Genomic DNA, 27,631 nt, shown 5'->3' on the forward strand with positions numbered 1-27,631 from the left:
CCCCGCCCCGCCCCGGAAGCGTTTCTAGGTGACGGCCGCCCCGGCCCGGCAGCACCACGGCGGGCGGCGGCCGCAGCTGAGCGGGCACCGCTATGGAGCACATCCGTACCACCAAGGTACCCTGGCCTCTCGGGCGAGGCGGTCATTCGGCGCGGGGGGGCCGGTGGCGTTGCGACGGCGTTGTTGCCGGTGCTGCACCGGTAACTGGGGGGGTGGGGAGGGCCTGTTCGGCTCGGCGAGTCCCTGCCCCGCCGCTGTCAGCTGTGGGCGAGGGCGTTGTTGTCCTCCTTCTTCCATTTTGTAGCTGGTGCCTTCCCGCGAGGGGCTCTGGGGCGGTTCGTGCCGCTCGGGGTGTTCCTGGGCCCCAGTGGGGGCAGCCGGCAGCGGGGGTGCCTGGCTCAGGTGCTTCCCCCCGGACCCGGCCGCCGCAGGGCGCCTAGCCGGGGGTGTGGGGCCCGCCCCGGCCCGCTGCGGCGGGCACTGCCCTTCTCGGAGACTTCTCGGCTGGACTCCCTCTGAGCCGCGGGGCTGGAAGGGGTAAAAGCTCCCGTGGGGAGCTCGGTGCGTGCTGCACCGGTGGGACTCCGCTGGAATGAACTCTCTCGTTAATAAGGGGAACAGCTAAAAATTCTTCTGGTGTAGCAAGGGCTGTAATGCAGGGTGGGGAACAGAAGAAGCCAGCTGGGAGGACTGCAATTGGTGTTTGTACTTGGGACGTGGTTCCATGCAGCTCTTCCTAATTTTGGAGACAAATAAGTTGTGAAAACAACACTTTTTTTTTTTCTTCCTTCCTTTTAAAGACTGTGTTGTTAGGAATGCAAGCTATCAGTATATGTGTAATGTGTTAAGCTATTAAAAAAAATTAGGTAAGCTGCATTTGACATTTTAGACTTCTGATTTTTTTTTTCTAGTTTTAGTTTGTTAGTTTGTCTTTCCTCTGTAATTAAGATGTTAAAAAAAAAGACATAAGTTGTCTTTTTGTAAATAATTTTTAGGTAAGTTTTTAAGTCACAGCTCTTACAGAATTAAATTTCTAACAGTATTTTTCTCATCTTGCTCATCAGCCCTGACTGCAAGGGCTACTGAAAACACTGTCTGTCTCTGTTGGGTCCTGGAAATTGTCAAGTGATTAGTTCCCTAACCTGGCAGTCTGACTTTAAACTAGATTTATAGATGTGTGCAGAAAAGGAGTGGTTATATTTCAGCTCCAAATAGTAGGTTTATAACCAATAATTATATAAAGGAGCAGGCTTTTAATTTTTTTTAGTAACAGCTTATATAATTTTTATATAAAATGTATATAGCTAGTTTTATTTTTCATATATATTTGTATGTGTATATATGAAACAGGACGAAGGTCTCTGGTGAAGCTACTCTTAGTGACACTTTAATTTACCAGGTGGAATAATCTTGCACCAAGCTGACAGATTGGAGATAAGGTTTCTTTATCAGCCTATTTACTTATAAACCTGAAACTCCTTGTTTGTGAACTTAATATTGTATTGTTACAGTCAATAACTAACTTCAAGATAAAAACTAGACTAAAACCAAAGTCTCTTGATGATCTGAGTAGTTTAAGTTTCAAACCTGAAATTGAGACTAGAAAGGGTATGGGTCACTGGCTTCTTTGCCTCTGCAAGTGGTTGTGTTTATGCATGTTTTTGGGCCCCTGCTGGGGAAAAAATACTTCATGTAGCAACATAACTGAAGAGAGAAACAAGCTCTGAACACAACTTATAAGACTTACTACTTGAAGCAATTATTTTTATAATTAATACAAAAAAAGTATCCATTTGAAAAATGTCGATTTCATGGCTAGAAATAGCATGAGGTTTTGGTTATAATTGTGATGCTTAGCTTTTTGTAAGCTGTTGGTTTATTGAATATCCAGGTGGATTAAAATGCATATATGCTAGATGGTAATAATTATGAGTATTACAGTTATAAGAAGAAAGAAAACTAAAGTACAGCCTGCACTGTGGGCCTTAAAAGGTCAGTGCATGTGTAGGCTCAAGCTGGATCTTGTTCCAACTGTTCTGAGACATACCTACCTTTTCTAATCTGACAGCACTTCACGGTTTTTTTCAATTTGTTTTATTAAAGTAAGAGTGAAATAAGCTTGAAATAGCAGTGCAGTCTTGCACAAATTAACTGTTGTGCAGGGAAGCTGTCATCCATAGGAGAAAGTGGTGAAATAGGTTTTATTTCTCCGCAAACTTCAGTTTGGAAATACTGAAGTTAAAATTGTTTTATAACTGTCAGCACAGCTACCTGAAATAAAGTTTAGTTTTTTGTGAAGTTAAACTGTCCAACAGATTTGTGTTGAATAAAGAAATGAGGTCAATTTAAAAATCACTTCTGTCTGAGAATATATACTTACATAGCAACAAATGATGAAAACCAGCTCACAATATGTCGTAAGTGGGGGTAGTGGTGAAATTACAAATAAGAATATTGTGGTTTTGCAACGAAGCTTTAAAACTAAAGACACCTTAAAAATATTTGAAAGCAAAACATAGTAGAAAAGACTGGAATTTCTTCAGTCAAATCTGTTTGTATATTTGAAGTCAAATCTGTTTTTGTGAAAATACTGATGGGTTTTCTACTAGAGATGGAAAGCTTTGCTTAGCTTGACTGCTGAATACTAAACTTATGTTTGCAAGCTTGAGACTTAAATGGAGAAGGGAGACGTAAATGGAGTCTTAAATGGAGAATTCGCTCCTTTTAATTTCAGCAAATGTCATACAAAGTTGTAATAAGAATCTTGGAATTATATACTGTAATTGTTTTTTGTCTTGAATTAATTGTTCTAATTTAATCCTTCAGCTTTTTAATGCAAGATTTCAGAGGTATAGTTTCAGCCTTCCTTTCTGTTCCAACTTGTCTCCTATATTGAAACATTTCTTTGCCTGTTTTGCCTTTAATCTGTAACTCGTAATCCCAATAAACTGTTTGGTGACTCTTTCACTGTAAATACTCTATATTACTGAGGTAGCTGTTCAAATTCTTACTGGTGTAAAAACTCACTAATTTGTTAGTACTAGCTACTGTCAGAATATCACTTCTGACTACTTAAATGATCTTTGTTTACAGATGTGCTAAAACTCAATAGCAGTATTCAATGTCTTAATCTTGTGAACCCATTCTCTTCAAAACTGATGACTGACTTGTTTTTCATAACTAAGGATTTGCCAAACTTTACAATTAAAAAGCAAAAAAAAAAGTGTCTAGCTGAGCACCCATTAAAGCTGGCTTGGGTCAAATTTAAATGAACATGTCATCTATGGAGGCTGAATCTAAACTACATTTCAGTTGTCTTTAAGAACAGTATATCTAGAACTTAGCTTTCAGAATTCTTGAAGACTTTACCTGTGTAAGAGGAAGCTGGAGCACTAATGCCTCTCCTCAAAAAACATAGAAATACAGCTTTGAGCATAACTCTCTTGCTACATGGAGGAGAATGGAACTTTGCGTGCCAGGATTTTGTGGGTTGTGTTACTGAACAGAACTGGAGCAGTTTCTGTGCACTTCTCAATTTGCTGGGAAGGTTCAGTGCCAGGTACCCCAGTTGCTGCTGCAGAGCTGCCCAAAATGACTTCTGCATTTTGGCTGTGCTATATTGATTTATGCTTCTCTGTATCTGAGTACTGATACCTTGCTGGTTACAGCATAATGTATTTTGAGGTACTGATGCATGTAGCTTCCAATTTTTTTCTTTCTAAACTGAAATCTAGAATATCATAGTACTACTGGCTTTTAGTAGATATTTGTGTTTCCTCCATTCTGTTTTGTATGCATTAAATTGCTTTTCTAACTTCCAAACACAAAATTAAGCCTTCTTAGATTATAAGGAATACCTGAATTGAAAAGAGTGTTTTGAATTTGAAATTGAAAATTAGTGGTTTATATGTGCTTTTAGTAGATAAATACGTTTGTATATATGAATTAAAAATGGCTTAACATCAGAACAGTAGATGGTGCTGGTCTTGCTGGTGTGGAAGTTTTTGGAGTTCCACCATGCATTTAATGGCAGTAGCAGCAAGCCTCAAGTGTAAGAGTTTTAACTTGGCATTAATGAGGCAGTGCTGCCAAGATATAGAGGAATGCATGGAGATAAGCCATTCCTACATTCCTTTCCTGTTGTTGCACACAAAGAATCATGTAAGACAATGTTGACAGAATACGAGGAGGAGAAATTTGCCCTTGCAAGACTCAAGCTTGAAATACCTGCTTAAAATGCCAGCACAGTCCTTGAATTTCTAAGAGATTGTTATAATTATTAGTTAATAATTATTAATGCTTACATTTAATTAGAATTTATTTTGATTGAGGGAACGTTATGATGATCTAGATTTTAAAGTTGGGGATGATAAAAAGACAGTAGATAACTAAAATTGAAGTCAGGAGGACATAATCTTCATGGCTTTGAGTCTGCAGACAGCCAATGAAGCATGTTGCTGTGATGAGCTGTTAATTCAGTGCTGGCATCTCAATAACAGGAAATTGTTAGTGTGCATTTGCTCTACTTCGGGGAAGCAGTCTAAATGCTTAGTAATTACTCATTCTTAATTATTTTTTAAAAGCTTGATATCCTGGTCTCTTTTACTAGTAAATAACCATAGTAGTTATGTATATGGAGTAAGTATTCTGATGAGCCTAGCATTGTGCCTTCATTATGCACTTTAGTATCGAAATGGGATATTTTAACTAGTCAGTCTTCTCGAAGCTTATGTGACCACTATTGTGTTCCTAATAGTTTGGCCCAAATAGCCTTATGTGTGCTGCGTTATGCTTTCTACCACTTTCAAAATTATTGCACAAACTGACAGAGCTTTTGCAAAGTTAGGATTTTGCTTTCTACAAAAAGCAAAAATTAAGTTTTGCTCCCCCACCCCTTTTTTCTTACAGGTAGAGCAAGTGAAATTACTCGATAGGTTCAGCACGAGCAATAAGTCACTGACAGGAACTCTATACCTTACGGCAACTCATCTGTTATTCATAGATTCAAGCCAGAGAGAAACGTGGGTAAGGATAACAAATGCTTGTGGCTTAAAAGCATAGGTTCTCCAGATGCATTTGTTCTTCCTGATCTAAGGTTGAATTTGTTTACTAAAATGTTCATCTAAGTTATTCCCCATGTTCTCCTTGTTCATGGTATCATAATAAGTTAATGATTTGCAGATTGTACTCTTGCATGACACTGCTGTAGTTGAAATCAGGTAGTGTTGAAAATGTTCACTTCTCTTCAAGCTGCTGTAATTTCTTCTATAGCCTTCACATGTATTCCTGAGTCAATGTGTGGTGGTTTTCTTTAAACAACTGACTTGCACCACAATTCAGAGGCAGGAGTGGGAGCCTGCTAGGTAGTTTAACACAGAAATTTTAAACCTGATGCTTAACTTACCTTGTATTTTAGATCCTGCCTAGGTTAAATGAGACAGCAAAATCCAAGATCTAGGCTTTGGTGAAATATTAAAGATCCCATGCCCTTTTTTAGAGTGGTAAACAGCTGTTTCTTCCCAAGTGTTCATCTCCAGAATAAAAGAATTCAGAAGGGGCTGCAGCTTCTTGATGACCACTACCAATGTTGTACAAAGTTGGCTAGTACAGTAAATCCCATTAGTTTTTCTGCTCAGTGCCCTGGTGGCACACATATGGACATCAAGTTCTGGCTTCTGCTATAGCCCGGCTACCTGACAGAGGTCAGTGCCTTAAGTCTGTCATCCTCCAGGATGAAATCTCATTTCCCTGATTGTGGTTAATTTTTTTTTCTGTAGGTGTATTTTTTTGGATTACCTTTAATCTTGTATCCTGGTTACCTCACTAGATGCCTCAAGAAAGGTTATTTTTCTGTGATTTGTTCATGGATACAACGTACAGTTTTGTACAAACCAAATCATTCCCCTTTCATACAAAATGGGTTATTGGGGAGAACATGATTCAGAAGCACTACTTGTCTCCCTGTGCATTGTTAAAAGGTTTCATTTTGGGGAAATTGAACGTGCACTGAATATTGCATTTTTGTGATGATAATGCAAGTACCAAGTATAATTATGATAATGTCTCCAAGATACAGTCTCTTTGTAAATGCATATTTGGCAGCATAGCTTTCAGATGCCTGTCTAACTCTGATCAATATTTAAGAGGAGATTATTACTTCAGTGAGGTAATTGAAATGCTATCAAGAACATCTTGTTCAGTTGAGGTAATGTATCTATGGCTTTCTTTCCATGGTTGATCAGCTGTTACTTTCCCATGTATTTTAAATTCTGTGTAGAGTTGCCAGGCAGATAAATCTATGAAGGGCTTTTGTATATCCATTACTGTGACGGTCTTCTGTTAAGAGTGGTTGAAAGGCATTTAGCTGAGAGACTTTCATGTCTACATAGTGCAATGGAATACAGGAGATTCTTATCTACTGTTCATTCTATAGATGTTGAATACTGGAATTCTAAAATTTTCACCATCTTCTGTGTCTTTTACACGTTGAGTTGCTTTCCCTGATTCACTTTTTTGCCTGAAAATTCTGAAGTATGTTCCTGCAGATCCTTTAAAAAAAAATTTAAAAGCAGATGGCCTGTTTGGACCCTGCCTAATTAGATGTAAAAGTGTCAGTTAGCAAAGTTAGAAGAGGACTGAACAACCCCAGTGGAATTTGACTTCTTGATTTTTTTTTCATTTAGAAGGATATTTACTGTCTCTTACAAACACTAGGTAACACCTCAAAATATGAGGCAAGAGAATACTTAAATTTTGACAAATTATGGTATCCTGACCAAAATGCCAGTCTTGGATTTCTTCTTCTAAGTTTATCTTTTTATAACTAAATGATTGACAAAATTAGTAAAAATCCATATTCAGCATTGCTTAATGTGTCTTATCTGCTTTTGTAAATAGTGTGCTGTTCTCATTTTTCATCAGCGTTCTTACGCTGTGAGTTCTTGTATGCCACAGATACTACATCATCACATTGCTGCAGTGGAAAAACTTCCCTTGACTACTTCTGGCTGCCCCCTTGTCATCCAGTGCAAGAACTTCAGGATAGTTCACTTTGTTGTTCCCAGAGAGAGAGATTGTCATGACATTTATAACTCTTTGCTTCAGCTGTCAAGAACAGGTAATACTTCTAACTGCAAAAAACTTTTCAGTATATGCCTGGATAACAAGTTGTTGTTGGTGGAGAAATCCATGTCTTATATATGTTTTTAAAATGTGCATTTTGTAAAAGTCTTTTAAATGGATTTGGTATGTAAGAGAATTTTAATGATTAATACTTAATCTGCATACAAATTCAGAAGGAGTGTTACCTGGCTTTTGTAGGTCACTGATGTTCACTAACAGAATGCGAGAATCCTGTTTTTTCCATTTCTAATGTTATCCCTGAAATAGTGAATATAAATGCATATAGTCTTTCTTAATTTGTGTGTTCCATAGATAAAATGTTACTAAGCAAATACTAACTTGTTACTAATTTCATGCAGTTTCAAAAATAAAGCTGAAATTTTGATGCTAAAATAGCACTACCAATTCAGCTTTACAAGAGACTTCTGTCACCTAGTATGGTCTTTTGTGTTTTCTGATTTGTGTTTAGAACATTGTAAAATGTTGTAATCTGTGATATGTGAATAGTGTATCAGGAAAAACACAAAATATTTTGAAAGCTTTTTTGCTTTAAAGGAAACTTTAAAACTTATTGCTTTTAAAGGTCAGTAGATGTACATTTCTGTTCTTACCTCCAAAAATTGTTTGCTCTTTTAGCTCTTGTGAAGTCTTCTAATAATTCTGCCTTTTGTCTTGTTTAATTTTGTCAGTCTTCATTTTGTGAATTCTTCTTTGCCCTTATGGCTTTAGAAATGTCCTGGCTGAAATGGGTCAAGCACACTCAAAGCTCTCGTAACCTACCTTTAACTAAATATCTATAATTGTGTCAGTTAACAGTATGATAGTTGCAGAATAAGTATTTCAGGAGTGTCAAGTATGTATTTAGTCTTGCTTCTGAGAATCTTGAAGCCTGAAACTTTCTCTGCAGTTTGGGCAATTTCAAGACTTGTCAACTGTGCTACCTTTCTCTGCTCAGACATTTTTGGGGGACAACTCATTACATAGTTCTATTCTTTACCTTTTAGCAAAATATGAAGAACTGTATGCCTTCTCCTATAATCCAAAACAAAATGAATCTGAGCAAGTCAAAGGCTGGCAGCTTATTGATCTAGCAGAAGAATATAAGAGAATGGGAGTGCCAAATGCTAACTGGCAGTTGTCCGATGCAAATCGTGATTATAAGGTAAGTGTTGTAATGGAAACATGTTTTGCTCTGCATTTGTTTCTGCTTTATCCTCTGACTCTAGTCCTATAGAAAACAGTAATACTATGAAATCACCTGGCTTGCAGCATAAGCAAAAACTTGCAGGTGGAGAGAGTTAACTCCTTAATCAGTGTGCAATCTCACAACTTCAACTAGAAAGTTTTTTTCCAAGGCCTCATTGAGAGAGTATGTGTGCATGGATGCATATGTTCTTTGGGATTGTTTCTAGAGTGTACTTACCTGTTTGAAGCCCAGCCCCAGCAATTCTGGTGCTCTGCAGCTCTGTTATCTCTCTTAACTGAGAAGGATTCTATTTCAGCATTTGCAGTGTTGTCTGTGGGAGACAATGGCTGTGGTGGTGCAGCTGATTCCCAGATTAGATTTCATCTTACTTTATAATCTGCAAATACAAGAAAGGAGGGAGATAGCTTCAATATTTTATTTGAAACACATTCTTAGCATTTCTACTGAAGAGTCGCATTCTTGAGAGGTGAATGCTAGTATAGCAGTGCTTTCCAGCAGTGCTTCATTGTATAACTTGGATACCAGTTTGTACATCTTTATCCATGGCTTGTCTCCTCTTCTGAGCTATTTACATGTGTATAGAGAATCATGTTAGTGTTTATCCTTTGTCTCTTATTTCACCTAACATCTCTCAAATTGGATGCAATAAAACTCGTATAGGCTTTGTGCCTTGTACATAAAATTATTTTTGTGTATCTGTGTCTTTCAGATTTGTGAAACCTATCCTAGAGAACTTTATGTTCCTAGAACTGCAAGCAAGCCCATAATTGTTGGTAGCTCCAAGTTCAGAAGCAAAGGAAGATTCCCAGTGTTGTCGTATTATCATAAAAATAAAGAGGTATAGTGTGTCTTCCTCTTAATGCAAATGTGCTGAAAAGTATTTCTCAACGCTTGGCAGTAGTTCAGGGTAGATAAGAAGGTAAGTACAGTGACTTGTATGAGGATGGCATAACTCATGATAACCTTAAATACAGCTGACACTAGTAGTGTCTAACAGGATGCTGAATTAAGCTAAGCCAGTTTAAAAGAAATCCTTAAGTAATCAGTTGATAATCAGTTGAATCTCTTAAAGTTTTCAGAAACTGGCCTTAAGATAACTGAAGATAGCCTTTTGTAAAGGGATCAGTCTTCCTTGATATATCAAGAATAAAATCTGTTAGGTCAAAATGGGGGTTTAAAAAAAAAAATCCAAACCCAAAAAACCCACCCAAAACACTGAAAGAATAGAACTGGCTCTTTAAGGAGGAATTTGCAAGGTAAAAAGAACTAGAGGATGAAAAAGATTTTGCAGGATTTGGTAGAGTGGTGTGAAGCAGCATCTGCCTGTGTCAGCTAGGGGGTGTCTTTGAAGGGAGAGAAGGATTGTCACATTGCTGAGTTGAAGAGTTTATGAAGGATGAGTGTTAAGCTACTAGATGCATTTGGAGATAATTATTATTTGGAAGATGCACCTGATACCTTCTGAAATACAATATATAATTGAAAATGACATGATGAAAAATACATTAGATGATAACATATTGTACTTGCAATAATAAAATCCTACTTGCAGTAGGAAAACCAACCATAATTCACTTCATACCAAGAGAGTAACTTGCTTTCCTAAACTGTATTTTTTCCAGCCTACACTTTTTTGAATTTTTATACTTGGGGAAAGTCTATGTAAACTGGTACCTTGCCCATGTAGATGAGCCTGAAAAAAATGTTTGGATAAATCTTTAGATTTAAGCTGTAGGTACTGTGTTTGAAGATCTGCAAGTGATGTGCTTAAAAAGTTGGAACACCTAAACTTTTTTTCAGTTTAGTGCTGTTATCTGCCAAATGAAACAATTTATTTCAGTGTCTTTTTAGAATTAAGCAAAGCATTTCAACTACAGGTATTAAACTGATGCTCATTTGTTCTTTGTTTTCCATGGTAGGCTGCAATTTGCAGATGCAGTCAGCCTCTCTCAGGTTTCAGTGCCAGGTGCCTGGAAGATGAACACATGTTGCAAGCCATCAGTAAAGCAAATCCTTCAAATCGCTATATGTATGTCATGGACACCAGGCCAAAGGTACGTACTTCAGGTTCTACAGGCTAGCCTCTCTTCATGAACATTAGAGTACAGGGATACAGTGTAATTCTGAAAAATTTGGAGTTAAATATGACTCCATCATGGACAAAAATCTTCTTTAAAGGTACGATTAGGCCTCTCTAAGACATGTAATTACTTGCTTTCTTAAAGAAGTTGAACACTTCTCAGGACCCAGCTAGAATTCACTGCATGTGCTAGTGAACTTTTGGGGAGGTGTATTTAAAAATATACTTAAAACATAGTTAAGAAGTGAATAGTTGGGTGGGATCCAAGTCATTGTAACTGTTTGAAATTAAATTCATGAAATGGTAAGCTGTGTTGGGGTTTCTTTTAGAATGGGAGGGAGTACTGTGTTCTGTGAAAAAGTTTTGTGAAAACTGCTATTGTTGTCTGTGTTAGCCAGGAAGAAGTAGGGGAAATTCTGTTGTAGCACTCTGAGGTAATACTTCATCGCTGTCTAATTAAATTGAACTATGTTGGGGTTTTGACCTGTGTTGGAATGTGTGGGGTAACTTTCACTCTTTAGACCCATCTGCATTTAAATTGGTATTCATTTCACTCAAATCTCTGAACACAGGAGCTGGAAAACAAGGATGTAAAGTGAAAATCCTACACTGTAGGATCTGCACTTACTTTGAGCAGGGTTCAGCAGTAGGTCAGTCTGACAGACTGAAACTGAGCCAGCTGTGGTTATTTTTATAGTTGTAACTTTTATAGCTGCAGCAATTTATTAGCTTCTTACTCCCAAAATTGACATTTTTAGAATGCCTGGAAAGCACATGTATAGTTAAGTCTGGGTCTTACTCTTTCCTTTTTAGGTTAATTATTTTTGTAGTGTCTTTGCTCAAAAACGTTTGGAATTAAGTAAAGGTGGCTTGGTGGCAATATGGAGGAGAGAATAGGAAATTATTAAATGCATTATTCAGATATGTCAGCTCTAGATATAGACTGCCTGTTGCTTTTTATGTACCATGCCTTTCTTACACTTGAATGCTTTCAAGTTGATTTGCTACAAACTGTTAATTTATTAGAATCCGTTTATAGTACGTGCTCTTGTGTGTTTCTTTTTTTCCCCTGCAATGTATTCTATTGAAATTACATGACTTTTCTTTCTTAATTTGAAATTTTAATTTCAAGTACTGGTTTTCAGTGTTTTTATTTTGCTCTTTTAAGCTTAATGCAATGGCAAACAGAGCTGCTGGGAAAGGCTATGAGAATGAAGACAACTACTCTAACATTAGGTTCCAGTTTGTTGGCATTGAAAACATTCACGTAATGAGATCCAGCTTACAAAAACTTCTGGAAGGTACGTTCTAACTGTGCTATAATAGTGTATTTGAAAATTGGATATTTACCCAATTCTCCTGAAGTCTTTAATAGCTTACACAAACTGTATTGATATTTCTATATTTTATTCCAGTTCTATGTTTAGTACCAGTTTGCTGTGCTCTGTGGTAATGAATTACCTTAAATCTTTACCTTTAAACTGTAAACCCAATGAATGGAGTTTTGAAGAAAATTGAGTGGCACATATGCCTTGGGTGAACTTGATTAATGTGTCAGTGGCTTGTGGGAAAGACTTCTGTGTTTTCCAAGACATGCATACACACACATGTAATATAAATACACAAAATAGTGTGTGTCTATACATACATTTTCATATATAGAGTACTGATTCTTCAAGGAACACTTAGTTCCACAGATTTCACAATAAGCATATGGTCTATACAAAACTTGAGCTCTTTGGCCTGGTGAGCCACATCTTTGTGGGTACATCTTAGAGTGTTTGTAGAGAGGGGGGCAGGGGGAGAAGTGAAAAACCTCACTGCACTGCTGCCTCTGCCCAGTGGTGAAAACAGAGGCAGAAGTCTATTAAGTAGTTCTGCTAATACTTTATGTAGGTAAACAGCTGCAAACAAATTTAAGACGCTCTGTGGAGTGTTAGTACTCTGTGGAGATTACAGTGGCAGAAGTCAGGCTTCCACACCTGACAAACAATACATGTATAAGTGCTTGCCTTCTAGAATTATGCAAATATTTCCAGTCCTGGAGAAGGCTTACACTTGTATGGAAGCCTGTTTTGATGAAGATGTTCTGGCTACATTGGTCAAGAAATCTTGCAGACTAGTAGTGTAGTCTGACTTCACTCTCATTGAGCCTGTAACTGCTGCTAACCTATTCTTCGGGCACTCTGTATGGAATACTACTGAGCTTTGATAATATGTATTTTTGTGGTTATTCCTGCATGTACTTTATTGATGAGAAAGATGAGCAGTGTGAGCCTGAACAGTTTTTAAGTTTTGCATAATCCCTCTTTCTTTTGCTAATATCTTCAGTTCCAGAAATCTAGCTAATAAATCTTGATTTATTTTTGAGGCCTGCTCCTGTGTAATAATGTCTGATACAGAAATGTGAACTCTGCAGACTTTGTATTCCTTCCATTTGACTTGGCATCCCACCACCAGTACTTCCCAAATATCTTTCTGTAGCTTTCATTAAGGATGGAATATGTTTTAGGTTTTCCTTGTGTGGAGGATTGGTTTATTTAAACTCGATTGAAACAAAATCATGAGTAATGTCTATAGTTGTTCTCCAGATCAGGTTTTGGGGTAAATGAACAGAGTTGTTCTACCTCTGTTCAGTGTGTATAATTCACTAGAATTTTGCTGAATGCCAGTCTAGAAGTAAAAGCATCTTTAGGAGTAGGAAGGACCCTTAAAATTTAGGGAGGTGTGTAATCATTGACTCTTCAGACCCCTGTAGAAACGTGCCATCAGTGTGGTGATCAGGAAGGAAATGCTATGAAAATGGCACTCTCCTCATTTTAAGCTATGAATCATTTAACTTCTATGCACTAGCTTCTCCTGGATGTACTGAACTGAACGTTCTTAAATAGGAATGTGATACCAGCGACCCTATCTGTTCAAGAGCCATTGTAACTGTCCTTAGTTTTATTTATAACAAACAACTGCTATTCATTCTTCAGCATGTGTCCTGCTCCTAGGCTCTTTGTCTATTTGCCTGATTTCCTTCAGAATCTAACGATTCCATTTGCAAGCAGAATGTAAGACACAATCCTTCCCAACATCTTTTTGTAATGGGACTACACCATGGAGCATGCTAGGGGGATTTACAGTCTATTCTTCATCTCTGATTCAGCTGTTTTTAAATATCTTGCATCCAATTAAACAAAACTTTTCTAGAATAGTTTTCTTCAGTGTGGACATGACTCTGCTTCCCTGATGGGCATACTGCCCATCTATACAACACTAATGGAAGAATCTTCACATAGACTAAATTTGTGGCTGTGGTATTCAGTATAAAGTCTGGTTTTTATATATTTAAAAATATAGTATTACATGTCAGAAAAGATTGAACTCTGATAAGCAAAAAGGTTTTGCATATGTTAAGAAACAGCATTTCTGCAGGAAATATTTCTGCAGCTGCTGTAGTCTGCTGCTATATTTTGATGATGGAATTGTGTTAACTAAGGGGGTTTTGTGGGTTATGTGGAGTGTCTGTATGGGGGATGGGGTTGTTTGGTTTTGTTTGCTTGTTTAAAAACAACCTCTGCCCCCAACCCACTGTGTTTCAGTCTGCAGGTTCTAGTCTCTTGAACTGCTGCCTGAGGCATTGCTACTAGTGTGTGTAAGGACAATCAAGCAATGGAACATTGAAGTTTTGGGGCTCACATGCATGCAGGGCATGTGTTTTTATGATGGGATCCATATAGCCAAACCTATCTTGACTGATTGTTATTGTGAAGTAGCTAAATGTCTTGGTGGTACCATAGATAATCTTTGACCTTTTCAGGGACTGTAAGGGACTGGAAATGATCCCATCCTCACTGCCCCCTTCACCACCCCCACCCCCACCAGCCCCCCCCCGATAGCTTTTGGCTGTGGAGCCTTTTTATTTTCATTTGGGGTCCACTAGCTTGGAATCATGGAATCGTTTAGGTTGGAAAAGACCTTTAGGATCAGGAAGTCCAACCGTTAAGCTTGGTAGAAAGTAGGCTTCTGCTGTGGCAGAGGCAGGTATTTTTGTAGATGGCAACATCAGGTATCTTCTCATAGAATCACACATATCTGAAGCTATATTAGCTAGTGAATATTATTGCCAGAAGCTGTTTTATGTTTGGACAGTAATGTAACTGTGAGTTGCTACTCAAAATGGTACAAGAACCAGGTTATCTGTCTCATTGTGAATTGGTAAGTGTCCGTGTGAGAAACTTTCAGTCTGCCTCTACACCTTTTGCTGCTATGCTGTAAGGCAACTTTCCTTTAACTCGAGTTCTTCCCTGCCTTCTCAATTGGTGGTATTATTACAGGATCAAAGTATACTTGGGAAGAATGGTAGAGATCAGTCAGAATTGTTGTATGTCAAGTCTGGAGGTAGACAAACCTTGATGGTTTTCAGTTCATCACCATGTCCTTGCACTGCACTCACTTTATTCTCCTAAGCAGAGTGGAGAAGGTGATGAAACTCTGGTAGTCTGACTACTCTGAACTGTGTATATGGTCTGGATGCAGCTACTTCCTACTAATAGTTGTAACTTTCAAGTGTTTGTGGTAAGCTTTTGGCATTTGTGTTGCCTTCCTTGGTAAGGCAAGGGTAAGGGTCCCTATTGGGGATAACCAGTGTATTTCCTTTGAATGTTACTTGGTCAAAAAGACACGAAGATCTTACTCTTGTCAATCATGGTTACTGTAGTTCTACAGAGTTGAATTTTGGATGGAGAATGTTTTGTAGTACCCCTCTCTTAACCATTTGAGTGGTGGTTTTCTGGAAGATTTCTAATTAACTTACAACATAGGGCATTAGAAACAATATACAATTGTTCTTCTTTCTCCATTGCAGGGTATAGGTAGCTGCAACTGCTTCAGGCTTTCTAACTCTTGGTTTCTTTCAGTCAGTGGCATGAAGGGTTTGTCTGTCAATGACTTTTTGTCCGGTTTGGAGAATTCTGGATGGCTGCGTCACATCAAAGCTGTGTTGGATGCTGCTGTCTTCCTAGTCAAGGTAACTTGCATGCTGCTTCTTTATTTGATGGGAAATTGACTTGCTACCAGGTGAAATTATACTTAATATTATGTAATGTGTAAAATTCTGCAATTGACATTTTTGGAGGTAGAAGCTTAGTATACACCAATACATCTGATAACACTGTTTTAAGTGTTATGTGTTTCTTTATGATTGGAGATGTTAAATATGCCAGCTAATGTTTTGGGATGTTTTTGAATGCTGTTTGGTCACCTTATTGGGTGACGAAGGGATTCTTATACTCCATGGTTCTTTTAGGTATTTATGAAAGGCGTAACCAGTTTGGAGGTGGACGGAACAAACTTACTTAGTGTACCCTGAAAAACAGAACTCTTGGGGCACTAATGGCAGAGAAGCCAAACTGGCTATGGTGACTTCATTTGGCAAGGAAATGGGACTCTTTATGAAGATTTCAGAGGAACAGTTGCCTTTGCCAGGCACCTGTGAAGCCAAGGGCTTGACTTGAGGGAGGCTGGGTGAAGAAAAAGACCTGGATCTTTGTTTTTACTAGGTGAAATAACAAGGAATTACTTTAGTTAAAAGTGGATGATTCTGCTAAAGATGACCCCCCAAAATATCTGGGCTAACAGGATTTGAATTCTTAGCTGAAGCTAATAAGCATTTCCTCTTCCTCATCTTTTGTGTAGTATAATGATGAACAAGTGGGTATCTTTAATGATGTGTTTGTGTTGGTTTAGTTTTTTAACCTGTTTGGTCTGTAATGTGTAGTCTACTTCTTTCTTAGTATGCATTGCAAGGGGTTTTTAAGTTTAGTTTTATAAGGGGTAGAAAGAGAATTGGGAACCACTGTAGATGTTATTGTTACCTTGTGCAGAGGTGGTAGTGGACTTCCTTTTCTTTATAAGGAATTGTCTGTACGTTCATGGACAGCAATTTCTAGCTTTCTGATAGTATCAAATCCTTCCCTCATAATAAACATTTTTCTGGCTTTGTTAAATAAAATGGTCTATGCTGTGAGTTTGGGATAAATATAGCTTTTGTATTTATTTACTAAATTTTGACTTCTGTCTAGAATGGAACATTCACTAAGAAACAACTGTGTTTCACAGGCAATAGCGGTTGAGAGCGCAAGTGTATTAGTGCACTGCTCAGATGGCTGGGATAGGACTTCCCAAGTTTGTTCTCTTGGAGCTCTCTTACTGGATTCCTATTATAGAACAATCAAAGGATTCATGGTAAGCAAGCTGTTGCATTGTTGAGTTGTTCCTTGGTAAATAAAGCATGTAAAATGTTTGAGTGTGAAAGGGAGTAGTGTAAACAATGATGCTTTTTTAAATAGTTACAAATACAAAGTAAGATTTGCAGTATACTGATAAATCTTTCTTTTAGAAATACTTTGCTACTAGGAAGAACCATTTATTTAAAATTTAAAAAACTGAAATACAAATAGAGGATTTCTTTAGGCACCCTGCAGAAATGTTGCAATGATTGCCTTTTGCATCCAAAAAAGCCCCTTATCTATGACATACAAGGATTCCGAAGTGCTTATGTGAGATAGTAGATGTACTAAATTATAGCAGTTCTGTGCTTTTATCACCTGTCCCAAAATCAACATTATTAAAATCTGAAAATGACAACTCCTCTGGTGACAGAGACCTGAATATATTTAAGCAATCTAAATTTCTTCATCTTCCTGTAGAGAGGAAGAATAATTTCGGTATGATTATTCCAAATTTTAGAGTAGGAACATCAACAGTGTTCTGCAGTGGCAATACAAGGTGTTATGGGAATTGCTGAAAGACAGTACATAAAACTAGCTCCATGTATTGGTTAGAACTAACTGCCACAAATATTACAAGCAATGAAAGTGAAGTTGAGGAGGAATTAGAGGATTCATTTCTTGTGAATAGTGAAAATGTGTGTAATCTTTAGGGAAGTCATTTAATCTTTTTGGTTTTTAGTCCTCACTGTCAACTAGATTTCTGGGAAAACTTCTGCAATGGGCACGCAGTCCTGTGTTCCTTTTGGTGCTTGATACTGTGACTGAAGTGATAAAACAAGCTAGTGTTGATATTAACAAACTTATTGCTGTAAAATGTTACAAAGATTATATTGTGTGGTTTTATGTAAACTATGATAGCAGGAATGCAATACTAAAATTTTTCCTATATTTTGCAATTTTTTGCAAGTTGGTTGATAATCTACTTACGTCATACAACATGAGTATGCTTAAAGTGAGCCTGGCTTAACGGCAGTCATCGGATTGTCAACTGGCTGAACTTTTTTACTAGTTTTAGAAATGTGCTTTGAGAATCTCTTGTGAAAGACTTCCAAGAAAATAAGGGAACTATGAAGTGACAAATAGTTTGACTCGTATTTAAAATACAATATATCAATAACCTGTGGGGTTAATGCTATAGATTTAAGATTAAGTAACATTTTACATGAGATTGTTGTATGTGGTTTTTTTTTACCCTCTAGGTCTTGATAGAGAAGGACTGGATCTCTTTTGGGCACAAGTTCTCTGACAGGTAGTTCACTCTTCCAATACAGTAAAATGTATACAGGGAACTGAATTAAGTATTCTTAAAACCAAAAGACAACTTGTGGATGTTAAACTACTGCAGTGTTGCTAGAAATCTTGCAATGAGTAAGCTATTTTTAGTAGGCTATACACTTTGTGTATTGCTATTTATTCAAATACCTATTGGATAATTAATTTGTTATAGACATACACTTCTACTGCTACTGGTGCCTCACTCTCAGGGGTCGATGACGGCAGCTAGGTCTGCACGTATGCATAGACAGTGCAAAACCAATCTAAAGCTATGTTTCAGTTATTTAGGCAATATAAAACACTTAGTTTTAATATATTTAAAAATGAGTTTACATTTAGGTTTACTTTAAATGATGAAATCACACCTACCTTTAGAAGTCCTGTATGTTAATAGTTCTTTTTTTCCCTTGATCTGCATATCATCAGCTATGACAATAGCCTTGCTGCTATTTACTGCTTATTAATTTGCTTTTAGCTGGTATACTCCAAATGTTGACTATGGAAGTAATAGACACAAAGAAACTTAACTTTCTTATATTGCTCTTCTGTACTGAATACAGATGTGTGATTACTTACCAGTAAGAAAAATAGGTTAAATATAGACTTATTTATATTCAAAAATTGCCCCAGTTCTCAAAGTTAGGCGCTTAATCTCCAGACTAAAGCTAGTGTCAGATTAATGTGCTGTCATTTAAAAACAAGTGCAACTGAGACTTTTTTATTTCTAACTTAAATTGGTTTCAATCTGTTTATGGAATCTTTTTCAGGTGTTGTCAGTTGGATGGTGATCCAAAAGAGATCTCACCAGTGTTCACCCAGTTTTTAGAAAGTGTGTGGAATCTGACTGAGCAGTTTCCACAAGCCTTTGAGTACAATGAAGCTTTCCTTCTTCAGATCCATGAACATGTCCATTCATGCCAGTTTGGTAACTTCCTTGGAAACTGCCAAAAAGAGCGAGAAGAACTAAAGTAAGCAGACATATTGTAATGTGTCTTTTGTTTATTCTGGCAGAGTAAGAACTCCTGTGAATCTTCTTCATTTTAGGCTCTGAATAGAAATAGAGACGGGGCTGGTATTACTGAAAATGTTGAGCTGCATCAGGGAACAGCATGCTTTTGCATGCTGAAGACAGTCTTTCTAATTCTGGGAGAAAATCCCATGCTCATTTTTCACAGGGAAAGTTAAGGCTTCTTTCTCCCTCTTCCTGCCCGTGGCCCCGCCTCCCCCCCTCCCCCCAAATAGGTAAGCTTAAGTTGGAAGTATCACTTCATTCCCTCCACCTATCTATTCTTAGGTAACCTTAAAATTCTTGCCTGCTCAAGACTAATTACAGTCAGTTAGAAGTATTAATAGAATGTCTCCTAATGCTTTCAGTTGGAAAACGTCTGAACTTGTGTAAAGTTTTCATCAGTTCATCTTTGTCTCAAACTGTATTTTAAAAGCATTTGTTGCAACTAGGCAAAACTTGCACAACATAAGCAGTAATACTTCTAAAACTGACAGTTCTATCCAACATTAGTATATGCCAGGAAGAAGTTGATTTTACTAAGAGCTTTTAATTCAAGATTATAAGTATTTCTGGTAACTTTTTTAAAAAATTAAGATTGATTTATTATGAGTTGAACTGCTGCTGTCTTTTGCTTGTAGTCAGCGTCTTGACATTGATCTCTTCTTGCTTTAAGATTAAAAGAGAAGACATATTCCTTGTGGCCGTTCCTTCTGGATGAACAAAAGAAATATCGGAATCCTCTGTATAATCCAGACTTTTCTCCAGAATTAACTCTTTTGGAGCCTAATACAGTATCATTCAATTTTAAGTAAGTTTATATCATATATAGTATCTCTTCTTCAATTTTGTCTTTATCCTGCATGGTTAAAACTGTCTGCTTCATGCAGGTTTTGGAGAAATATGTACCATCAGTTTGATCGAAGTATGCATCCCAGGCAATCTGTGTTCAATCTTATAATGAACATGAGTGAACAAAATAAACAACTGGAGGAAGACATTAAAGAACTGGAAGCTGTAAGTATTACAAAATAAGTGTGTGTACTTGTGACTTGTTCTTCAAATTCACATTTATAGTCTGTAATAGTGCTGCTAGCTTTCACATGAATGTCACTACTGTCTGGCCTAGCACTTATTCTATGTAATGTTGACTTTGACTTTCACTGTATGCTTCTATGCTGAATGCCAGACTACGCAGCCAATGTTTTGCTTTTAGGCACAATTTATTTTGCTTTACTGATGAACTGTATTATGTAAAAGTGCTCCTACTATCAAAGCATTACTGAGGATAGCTTAATGTAGGTTAAATTTATGTGAAACTTATCTTGGATAACAAGGTACCCATCATAGCTACAGCTGTGTTGCTAAACCAAGGAGACTGAAAATGTTTTATTTCCATTATAGCTACTAAAATGGAAGCAGTAAGTATTGTTCTTTTAACTTCATATGCAGGTGCATGCTGTTGTAAGTCACCATAATTAAGGGGCATATACATTGTAATGCTTATTGGAAGACAGGGCTAAATCCAAAGATCAGATTTCTATAAATGACTTCTAGGTGCTACAGTAAACAGCCAGGAAAGACTGAACAGTGTCTCTCACTTTTTTCTAGTATGACTTAATCAGTGGCTTTTAATTGATACTTCATTATAGTCAGTTAAGGTGCTGAAACTTCAGAATAATACCTTTTAAGAAATGCAAAAGTTATCTAATTATCAGTTTTACTTTTTTGTGTGGCTAGAAATGGTAATAACTCCTGTATGTTATGTTGGGGGGCAGGTGGGAAGTACAATTTTTCTAGGAGGAAAGATTTTATTAAACTGATCCTACTGTAACGTAATGAATGCAGGTAACTTAATCTTGAACTGTTTCAAATCTTAATTGTGTATTTAAAGTTTTTATACAATTGAAGCAGCAAGATAAACTCAAGATGAAGCAAGCTGAAGAATAAGCAAGATGTAAAGTGAAGTCTTGGTTTTGAATTTTCTAAAACCTTGGTCCAAGGTGTTAACTTCACCTGAGCCCACATTTCTCACTTGAGTGATGAAGGGATGTAGTTATTTGAAATCTTGATGTAAACTTTCCTACTGCTGTCTCCATCTTCAAAAAGTTGGTGTCAAGAAACACCAAAGTCTTCTGGGCTCAGTCTCAGTTCTAATAGAGCACAAACACATCAACAAAAAAGTTAGTTCAGTTAACTAGTTCAAGCTCCCAGTTACTGGCTGAGATTGTTTGAGGTTAAAGAAAAAAACAACAAACCCTTAATCCAAGTCTTTCTTCTTCTCTTGCTCAGTGGTTGCAGGATAGGTCCTTTCCTCCAGTCCTGCTTTCTAGTTGACATCTTTCAGTGTATTCCTGCATTTGAACAAACTGTATTGGCATTTTTCAGATCTGAAGGAAAAGTCTTTTACAGGGTTTTTAGAAAGGACGTAAGGGCTTATGTATGAAACTGCTCTTTGTCTTTAAGAGACTCGTGGTCTACTGCAAGCTCCCTGCTTGCTAATAGTACCAAGGCCTGTCTTCCTCTGCCTGTAATCCAGAAAGTATTCCCATCTTGATAGCAACCAAACAAGGGGCAAGCCTGGAAGAACCTCTCCTTCTCTATGGACGTTGACAGGCAACTTTTCTCCCTTCTGCTCAGCTGCAAGTTTTAAGCATACAGTGCTTGTAGCATCTGTTGTAAACTGTGGGGAAAAATGTCTTGCCCAATGGCCTAACATTTAATAATGCTGTTACATATCTAAACTAGGGTATGTAATACAGGGTTCTGCAGATGCTGGGTTAGCCAGCAAAAGAAGTGGATTCACTTCCTTTCAAAGCAGAGTATTATCAGTAAAGCAGTCGTGCTCAGTGTTAGTAACTATTCTCTATATTTCAGAAAATAAAACGGAGAAATGGGCAGCCAGATGCAGTCCTTGAGAAGGAACATCAGCAGTCTGCTCATCCTGCACCCATAGCACTGAAGACTCCTCCGTGCTTCAAGAAGGAGCAGCCACTGATCCCTGTGAATGATGCTGTAAGAACTATAGAGGGCAGCAACACAGCAGACAATCGCTACAGTGAATTTGTGGCAGAGTTCTCAAAAGCTGAGCCTGCTGTTGTCAGCTTGGAGTACGGAGTGGCCAGAATGACCTGCTAATTAAAATCTGGCACTGTGCTCCTCTTCTAGACTGACTGAATTAAGAGATGGATTATTTTGAGGATGGGTCTGTGCTGCATGACCAGAACATGATTTGTATATTGGCAAGTTTTGTTAACGTAGACTAGAACAGCATGCTAGTTGTCAAGTGTTTGCTGTTCTTTTAAGGAAAAAAAGTGTAGTTGTGTTTTAAAAGAAATGGGGGCATTTGGTAAGTAGTGACTAAAAATCAAGGAGTGGTATGTCTTTGGACTTAAGTCAGTTTGCACTAACTTGATTCAAACAGTAATATTACTTTATTCAGTATAGGAAAACACAGGTGGTCTTTCACAGATTGATTTTATTTGGGCAAGAACTTGAACTTTCTATTTTAGGAACTGAAGCTACATGTATATATTGCATATGATATGAATATATATACCCTTGTTTAATGTCACCCAGTACTAACTTTCAGTGTATTAAGTGCCATGGAAAAGTATGATATGTTTCAAATCATAAATAGTTGGCCTTAAACCTGTCAGATCAATGATATTGTTGTCCTTTTACTATTGCAGTCTACCTGGCTCTGTTTACATTGTATTTGCTCAAATTGTTATTTCGTTAAAACAGGACTGAATATAAGGAATGAAGCATGCCTAAACTGGCACAGCCTTTTGGCAAATAGTTACATGAATGTTAACTTATCACTGAAGACTGTTCTTTCTTCCAGTTCCTCTATTGTTTAAAATGTAATAGATTGGCCTGATTTTCTTCTCTGGTAGCTCAGTAGATTGAGCATCATTGAAGCTACTGGTTGTCTGACCTTAAATGTTTTGATTTGTGGCAAGGTATTTAAGTGTATAGTAAAAAGAGTAAAATATGTCATGTAAGAAAACAAAACTTAGCCAATAACTGAATTGTCAAGTTCATTCAGATTGTTTACTATGTGCTGTGCCAGTTGTTCAAGCTGCAAGAACGGAAGCAGAAGTTTTGGAAGCATAGTCTACTGACATCATTCCCCGGTACAAAAAAAGTCATTCATGTGTCCTAAGCTCATGAGAAACTGAGTGCCTCCGAAATCTTTCATAGAAAATTTTAGTTTTTAGTGAAACCCACTTATCTTGTAAAAACTTGTTCAACCTCTGCATATTTTAGGTAATTTCAGTACAGTCTGGAGATTATGTCACTGGGGAGGGGACAAAAACTTATTCTAGCAGGATGTAGTAGAGATCGGATGCAAGAAAAAAGGGGGAAACTTGCAGTTTGTAAGCTTAATTATGTATCTCTAACTTTCTAGTAAGGGAGAAGGTTTTTGCTGAAGTTTGTCTCATGATGGATTTTCTGAGCAGGTAACAGGGAAGAAAAATGCTGGTGCCCGGTTCTTAAATAGCGATATAGATTATAACTTTGGGTATTAAGATCTGTAGGTATGATGTTAGATTAATGCTACTGACCTTTTATCTCTGGATTTAAATCATTTTTGGTTACAAGTGAAAATGAGTTTATTCTCATCCTAATCCCCGAAGTCTGTTTTGTTAAAATTACTGGTGTGCCACACACAATTTGACATAATTGGCAGCATTTCCCTCTGCACCATATTGGATCCAGGAATCTATTAACAAGGCCAGTATAGGTCATGATCAAGTTGCACTTGTGAAGCTGTCTGGGAGAAATTAACTGTGACTCCTGTATTTGAGTATTAATTCACCCATTTCACTATTTGTTTTTTTAAAGTCTATAAATGTAAATAAAGGTTCAGAAGTATTTTTATTCCCAAAGATATGAGCTTAGTGTCATCTTTAAAATACATTATTCAGTAACTTAAATACATTTAGAATTTCTCCACTACAGGTTTTGATAGTTTCACGTTTGCACAGTGGTGCCTTACAGGCTTGCAGCAAGAGAGGGTTTTGTGCCTTGTTACTTATTGTCTCCTCTTCTCCCTCACCTTCTGTATCAACTTGGTTCTGTGGTTTTCCTTTGGAAAAACATCTGATATACGAAGCTTGTATTGTATCACAGTAGTGACAAATTTATCACTGACAATATAGGCAAGTGTTACCAATTTGCACTTGTTTGTTTTTAATATTTAGCTGCTCTGGTGTGCCGTGTACACTTTTCATATTTATTGTTTAGAGTTTATAGACTCGAAGATTATATTAAGCTTTTTTGCAAATATTGTTGTATGTTGTTTTTACTTTAACAACCATCTGAGTAGCCCTGTATACAAGGCTTTTAAAGAGAAGATCTGTTCCCTCCCAGTGCTGTTAAAGTGAGTTTATTTCAGTTTTCAGGCCCTTTTTATTGGCTGAGTTTACTTCTTAGCAAAAGGAATCAGGATGCCTTTTTATTTTAAATCAAGGTAGGCATGTTAGGTCAGCTTTAAAATGCCATAAAACTATCTGCTCAAGCACTGAACCTGTTTCTTCATCAAAATATACAATACTTCCTGATCTGAAGTAAATATTTTATTCCAGTTTAATATGTGAACACAGTTCATAAGGCTGTTTTGTAGAGCAGCCTGATAAAGTCCAGATAGCTCTGCCAACTCAGCCCCCAGGGTCACTAGTGAGAAGTTCCTGCAGAGAGGCAGCTGTCTCTTCTCATTTGCTGTTTAGGCTTAAGCCAAAACTACCTAAAGCACATGGGACCTGTGGTGAAGTAAATAGATGGTAGCAAAGTGAGCTCCAACAGAAAGCTTGGCAGGATGGCCAGGACTCAGCACAGTGGGACTGTTCTGTGCCCTTGAAGGGTTTAAAAAACATCAAGCATGTTGACTAAAAAACTGTGGCAGAAGCCTTCTGGGAGCAGAAAGAATTTTCTTATTTCAGTGGATGAGCTTTTCTTCATCATGAACATGCTGCTTCAAGAGCAGTTAAAATACTGAAAGGTACCTGGTACAGCTAAAAATAATGGACAGAACTCTTTCTCTTTCAAGCTGCGGCATGAATGTGTAGCTGGTGCACTCACTGGTTGCTTGGGAATATAATGTCCCAGATAGAGTTGCTATAGTTGATTCTGCTCCATTGGTTGCAAGACTTTGGCACCTGTCAATTCTGTGCTTCATCTTGAGAAGGTCTTGGTAAAGTCTTTGGGTTTCTGTTTTGTGCTGCGCTTGATCTCTTTTCCAATCTGAATGCTATAAAAGAGAAATGATTCCTTTTATTTAACCAAGCTGATAGTCTCACCTGAGCAACTAAAACTGATTTCACTTTGTACTCCAGGCAATTTAAAAATACTTATTTAACTAAGACCAAAAGAGTTGGGCTTATTTTTGGGAGGCTTGCTATTGTCATAATGTATTCTTCAATACAAGTTTAAATATCCAACTGTTCTGTTTTGTAGGATGACTGCCAAATCAACAGACTAAGAAATTAATTAAGCAACACTGAACTGAGCCTGTGCGTTTTCCACACATGTCCAATTACTAGTGACCTAAATCTAGGGCAAAAGTCTGGAGAGTCCATTTAGAGAATTGGAACAGCAGTACTTCTGTAAAGCCACACATCCCTATGTGGAACAAATGCCCTAATACAATGTTCTTTTAGAGGGAAAGCTATTGCAAATCAAGCTGTGACAGTTTTATGTGTCTCTTCCTCAGGATAAGCACACTGGAGAATGCCTTGCTGGGAAAGGTGATGTGTTCTTCCTCTGTAGCTGCTGTTTTCCTATGGCCTTTTGATAAAGTAACACATCAGCAAATCTCTGAGAACTTGCTACTCCTGTTCTGGTAAACTAAGTACATAACTGGATGCACAGGTGGGCTGAAGTGGGGCTGGGGTAGCTTGGCTTAACTACTAGCCTCTTAAGGAAGTGACATAAGTAATATGAAGAAATTTGATGTTAAAATAGCACAGGGCACATGCTATCAACATCTGTTCTTTAGAGTCCTGCCCTGCTCTTGAGCAAGTGTGGCTAGCATGAGGGCCTCACATAAGCATGATGATTGCTTTCTAGTTAGTTTAAAGATGATCTGATTTCAAACTAGATCATTCCTCCACGGTGGTAACTTATAGATCTTCAGGTCAGAACCCAAGGGTTGCTCTTAAAATTCTTGTTTAGTTGCTAATAGTTCTAAGCCTATAGCTGATCACAGACTTAAGTATACTGGTCATGAAACCTATATTAACCTTTAGGATTAGATCTTTAGATTAGACTGAAGTCTGCTTTGACTTGCTTTCACCATTTATGCCACACTTTCCTCCAAGTGTTGCTTATTGTGGTGCTTGATACCTGTCTTTCAGATGTGACAGGCTTCTTAATGCTTTGGATGTTTCAAAAACCTGGAAGTACTGCAGTTTTCTTCCACTATCCTGAAGGCTCCGATTAGTGAACCGTAGGGGTGAGCTTATGTTTGATCTAGCTAGCTTGACCTGCTGACATGTTAAATAGCACTGAAAATCAGCACGGCATCATCATTCAATGGTGCAACTTCTGTATGCACAATAGGCTTAAGGAAGAAGATGTAGCCAGGACCCTTGTCACAGCATATAGCAAGGAACAGGACCCTGCTGGGCTATGACTCATAAAAAGTAGAAGCAGTAGAGCTGTTTTGATGTCCAGCAGCAGCTCAGGGACTTGAGGTGGAAGGTCAGAGGCATGCTGCTTCTGAGATCAGTTTCCAGGTCCCAGAGAATTCATTGACCTGGTCCCTTAAACGCTCGTAGCTGAGCAACTTGTAGCTGGCATCAAGCAACAGAAAATATATATGGATCTGTGTTTCTTAATCTACTGGCTTCAAGTAATAAATGTCCTGGTGGTGACTTTGAAATTGGGGTGCAATATTTTGTTTATTCTTGTTTATAGTTTAACTCTTGAGGTCAGTTGTATACTATTTATGGTTAAGTGGGATTATAGTTTTTGACACATACTGTAAAAGTCTTTCCCATCTTAATGACAAGGTTAGCATGTACATATCTCATGCTTTGTATGCCTGCACATATTTCTGCTGAATGCTTTTCTTGCAAGTAGGCAGCCTTGGTGAAGTCCCATGCTGCCCCACGAAGGCATTCTTCATTACCTAGCATTACAGATTGGTTTCCTTGCTCTGTCTTACTGTTGCTCTTCAATCCTGTAGTTTGTCTTTACGGCTGTCTGTTGGCAATGTCCCTTGACAAACATCTTTCCATCAAAGAAAACGGGTTGTTTGTTTTCCTGTCTCTCAGGGATTTTTACCCCTGAACTAGTGAACTTGAAAAATATTGCTTATTCTCCCTTTCAGGGCTTCTGAGTGCCTGTTGACTTCCACAGTCAGTTTACTTACACATTTTTAACTTCAGAACTGGCTACTTAAAAAAAAGAAAAAATTATTCAAATGTTGGGTGTGGCAAAGGGAAAGAAAACTGTTTTCATTGTAATGTATCTGGAAAGACTGGCTGTTTCACTAGCATTTATTGCTCTGTAATGCTCTCTGTAAAAGTCATTTATCTGTGTGCTGGGATCATGCTTGATGTATATTCCTGAAGAAACTTTAGCAAATGGAATTTTGTAATAAGTATTCTATTTGTATGTGTTTTGAAAATCCATAAAGCTTAAAATAAAAT

At 37.6% G+C, this 27,631-nt stretch overlaps 1 protein-coding gene across 3 annotated transcripts; it reads left to right on the forward strand.

The window, feature by feature from the left end:
• MTMR6 (myotubularin related protein 6) lies at window positions 1–27,631 on the forward strand. Of its 3 annotated transcripts, none has more exons than XM_072850476.1 (14): window positions 1–116; window positions 4,909–5,025; window positions 6,922–7,117; window positions 8,127–8,284; window positions 9,039–9,167; window positions 10,249–10,383; window positions 11,578–11,710; window positions 15,317–15,426; window positions 16,518–16,643; window positions 17,890–17,939; window positions 18,733–18,933; window positions 19,648–19,782; window positions 19,862–19,988; window positions 21,849–27,631. In XM_072850476.1, exons 1-14 carry the CDS (start codon window positions 93–95, stop codon window positions 22,107–22,109), a joined length of 1,902 nt encoding a protein of 633 aa, XP_072706577.1. In that variant the 5' UTR covers window positions 1–92; the 3' UTR covers window positions 22,110–27,631. The 3 variants fall into 3 exon arrangements, with proteins under 3 accessions (XP_072706577.1, XP_072706578.1, XP_072706579.1); XM_072850477.1 differs by having other exon boundaries at window positions 6,955–7,117; XM_072850478.1 differs by lacking the exon at window positions 4,909–5,025 and having other exon boundaries at window positions 4–116; window positions 6,955–7,117.

The sequence above is a fragment of the Ciconia boyciana genome, chromosome 1, assembly GCF_034638445.1.
Source record: "Ciconia boyciana chromosome 1, ASM3463844v1, whole genome shotgun sequence".
Lineage (NCBI taxonomy): Eukaryota > Metazoa > Chordata > Aves > Ciconiiformes > Ciconiidae > Ciconia > Ciconia boyciana.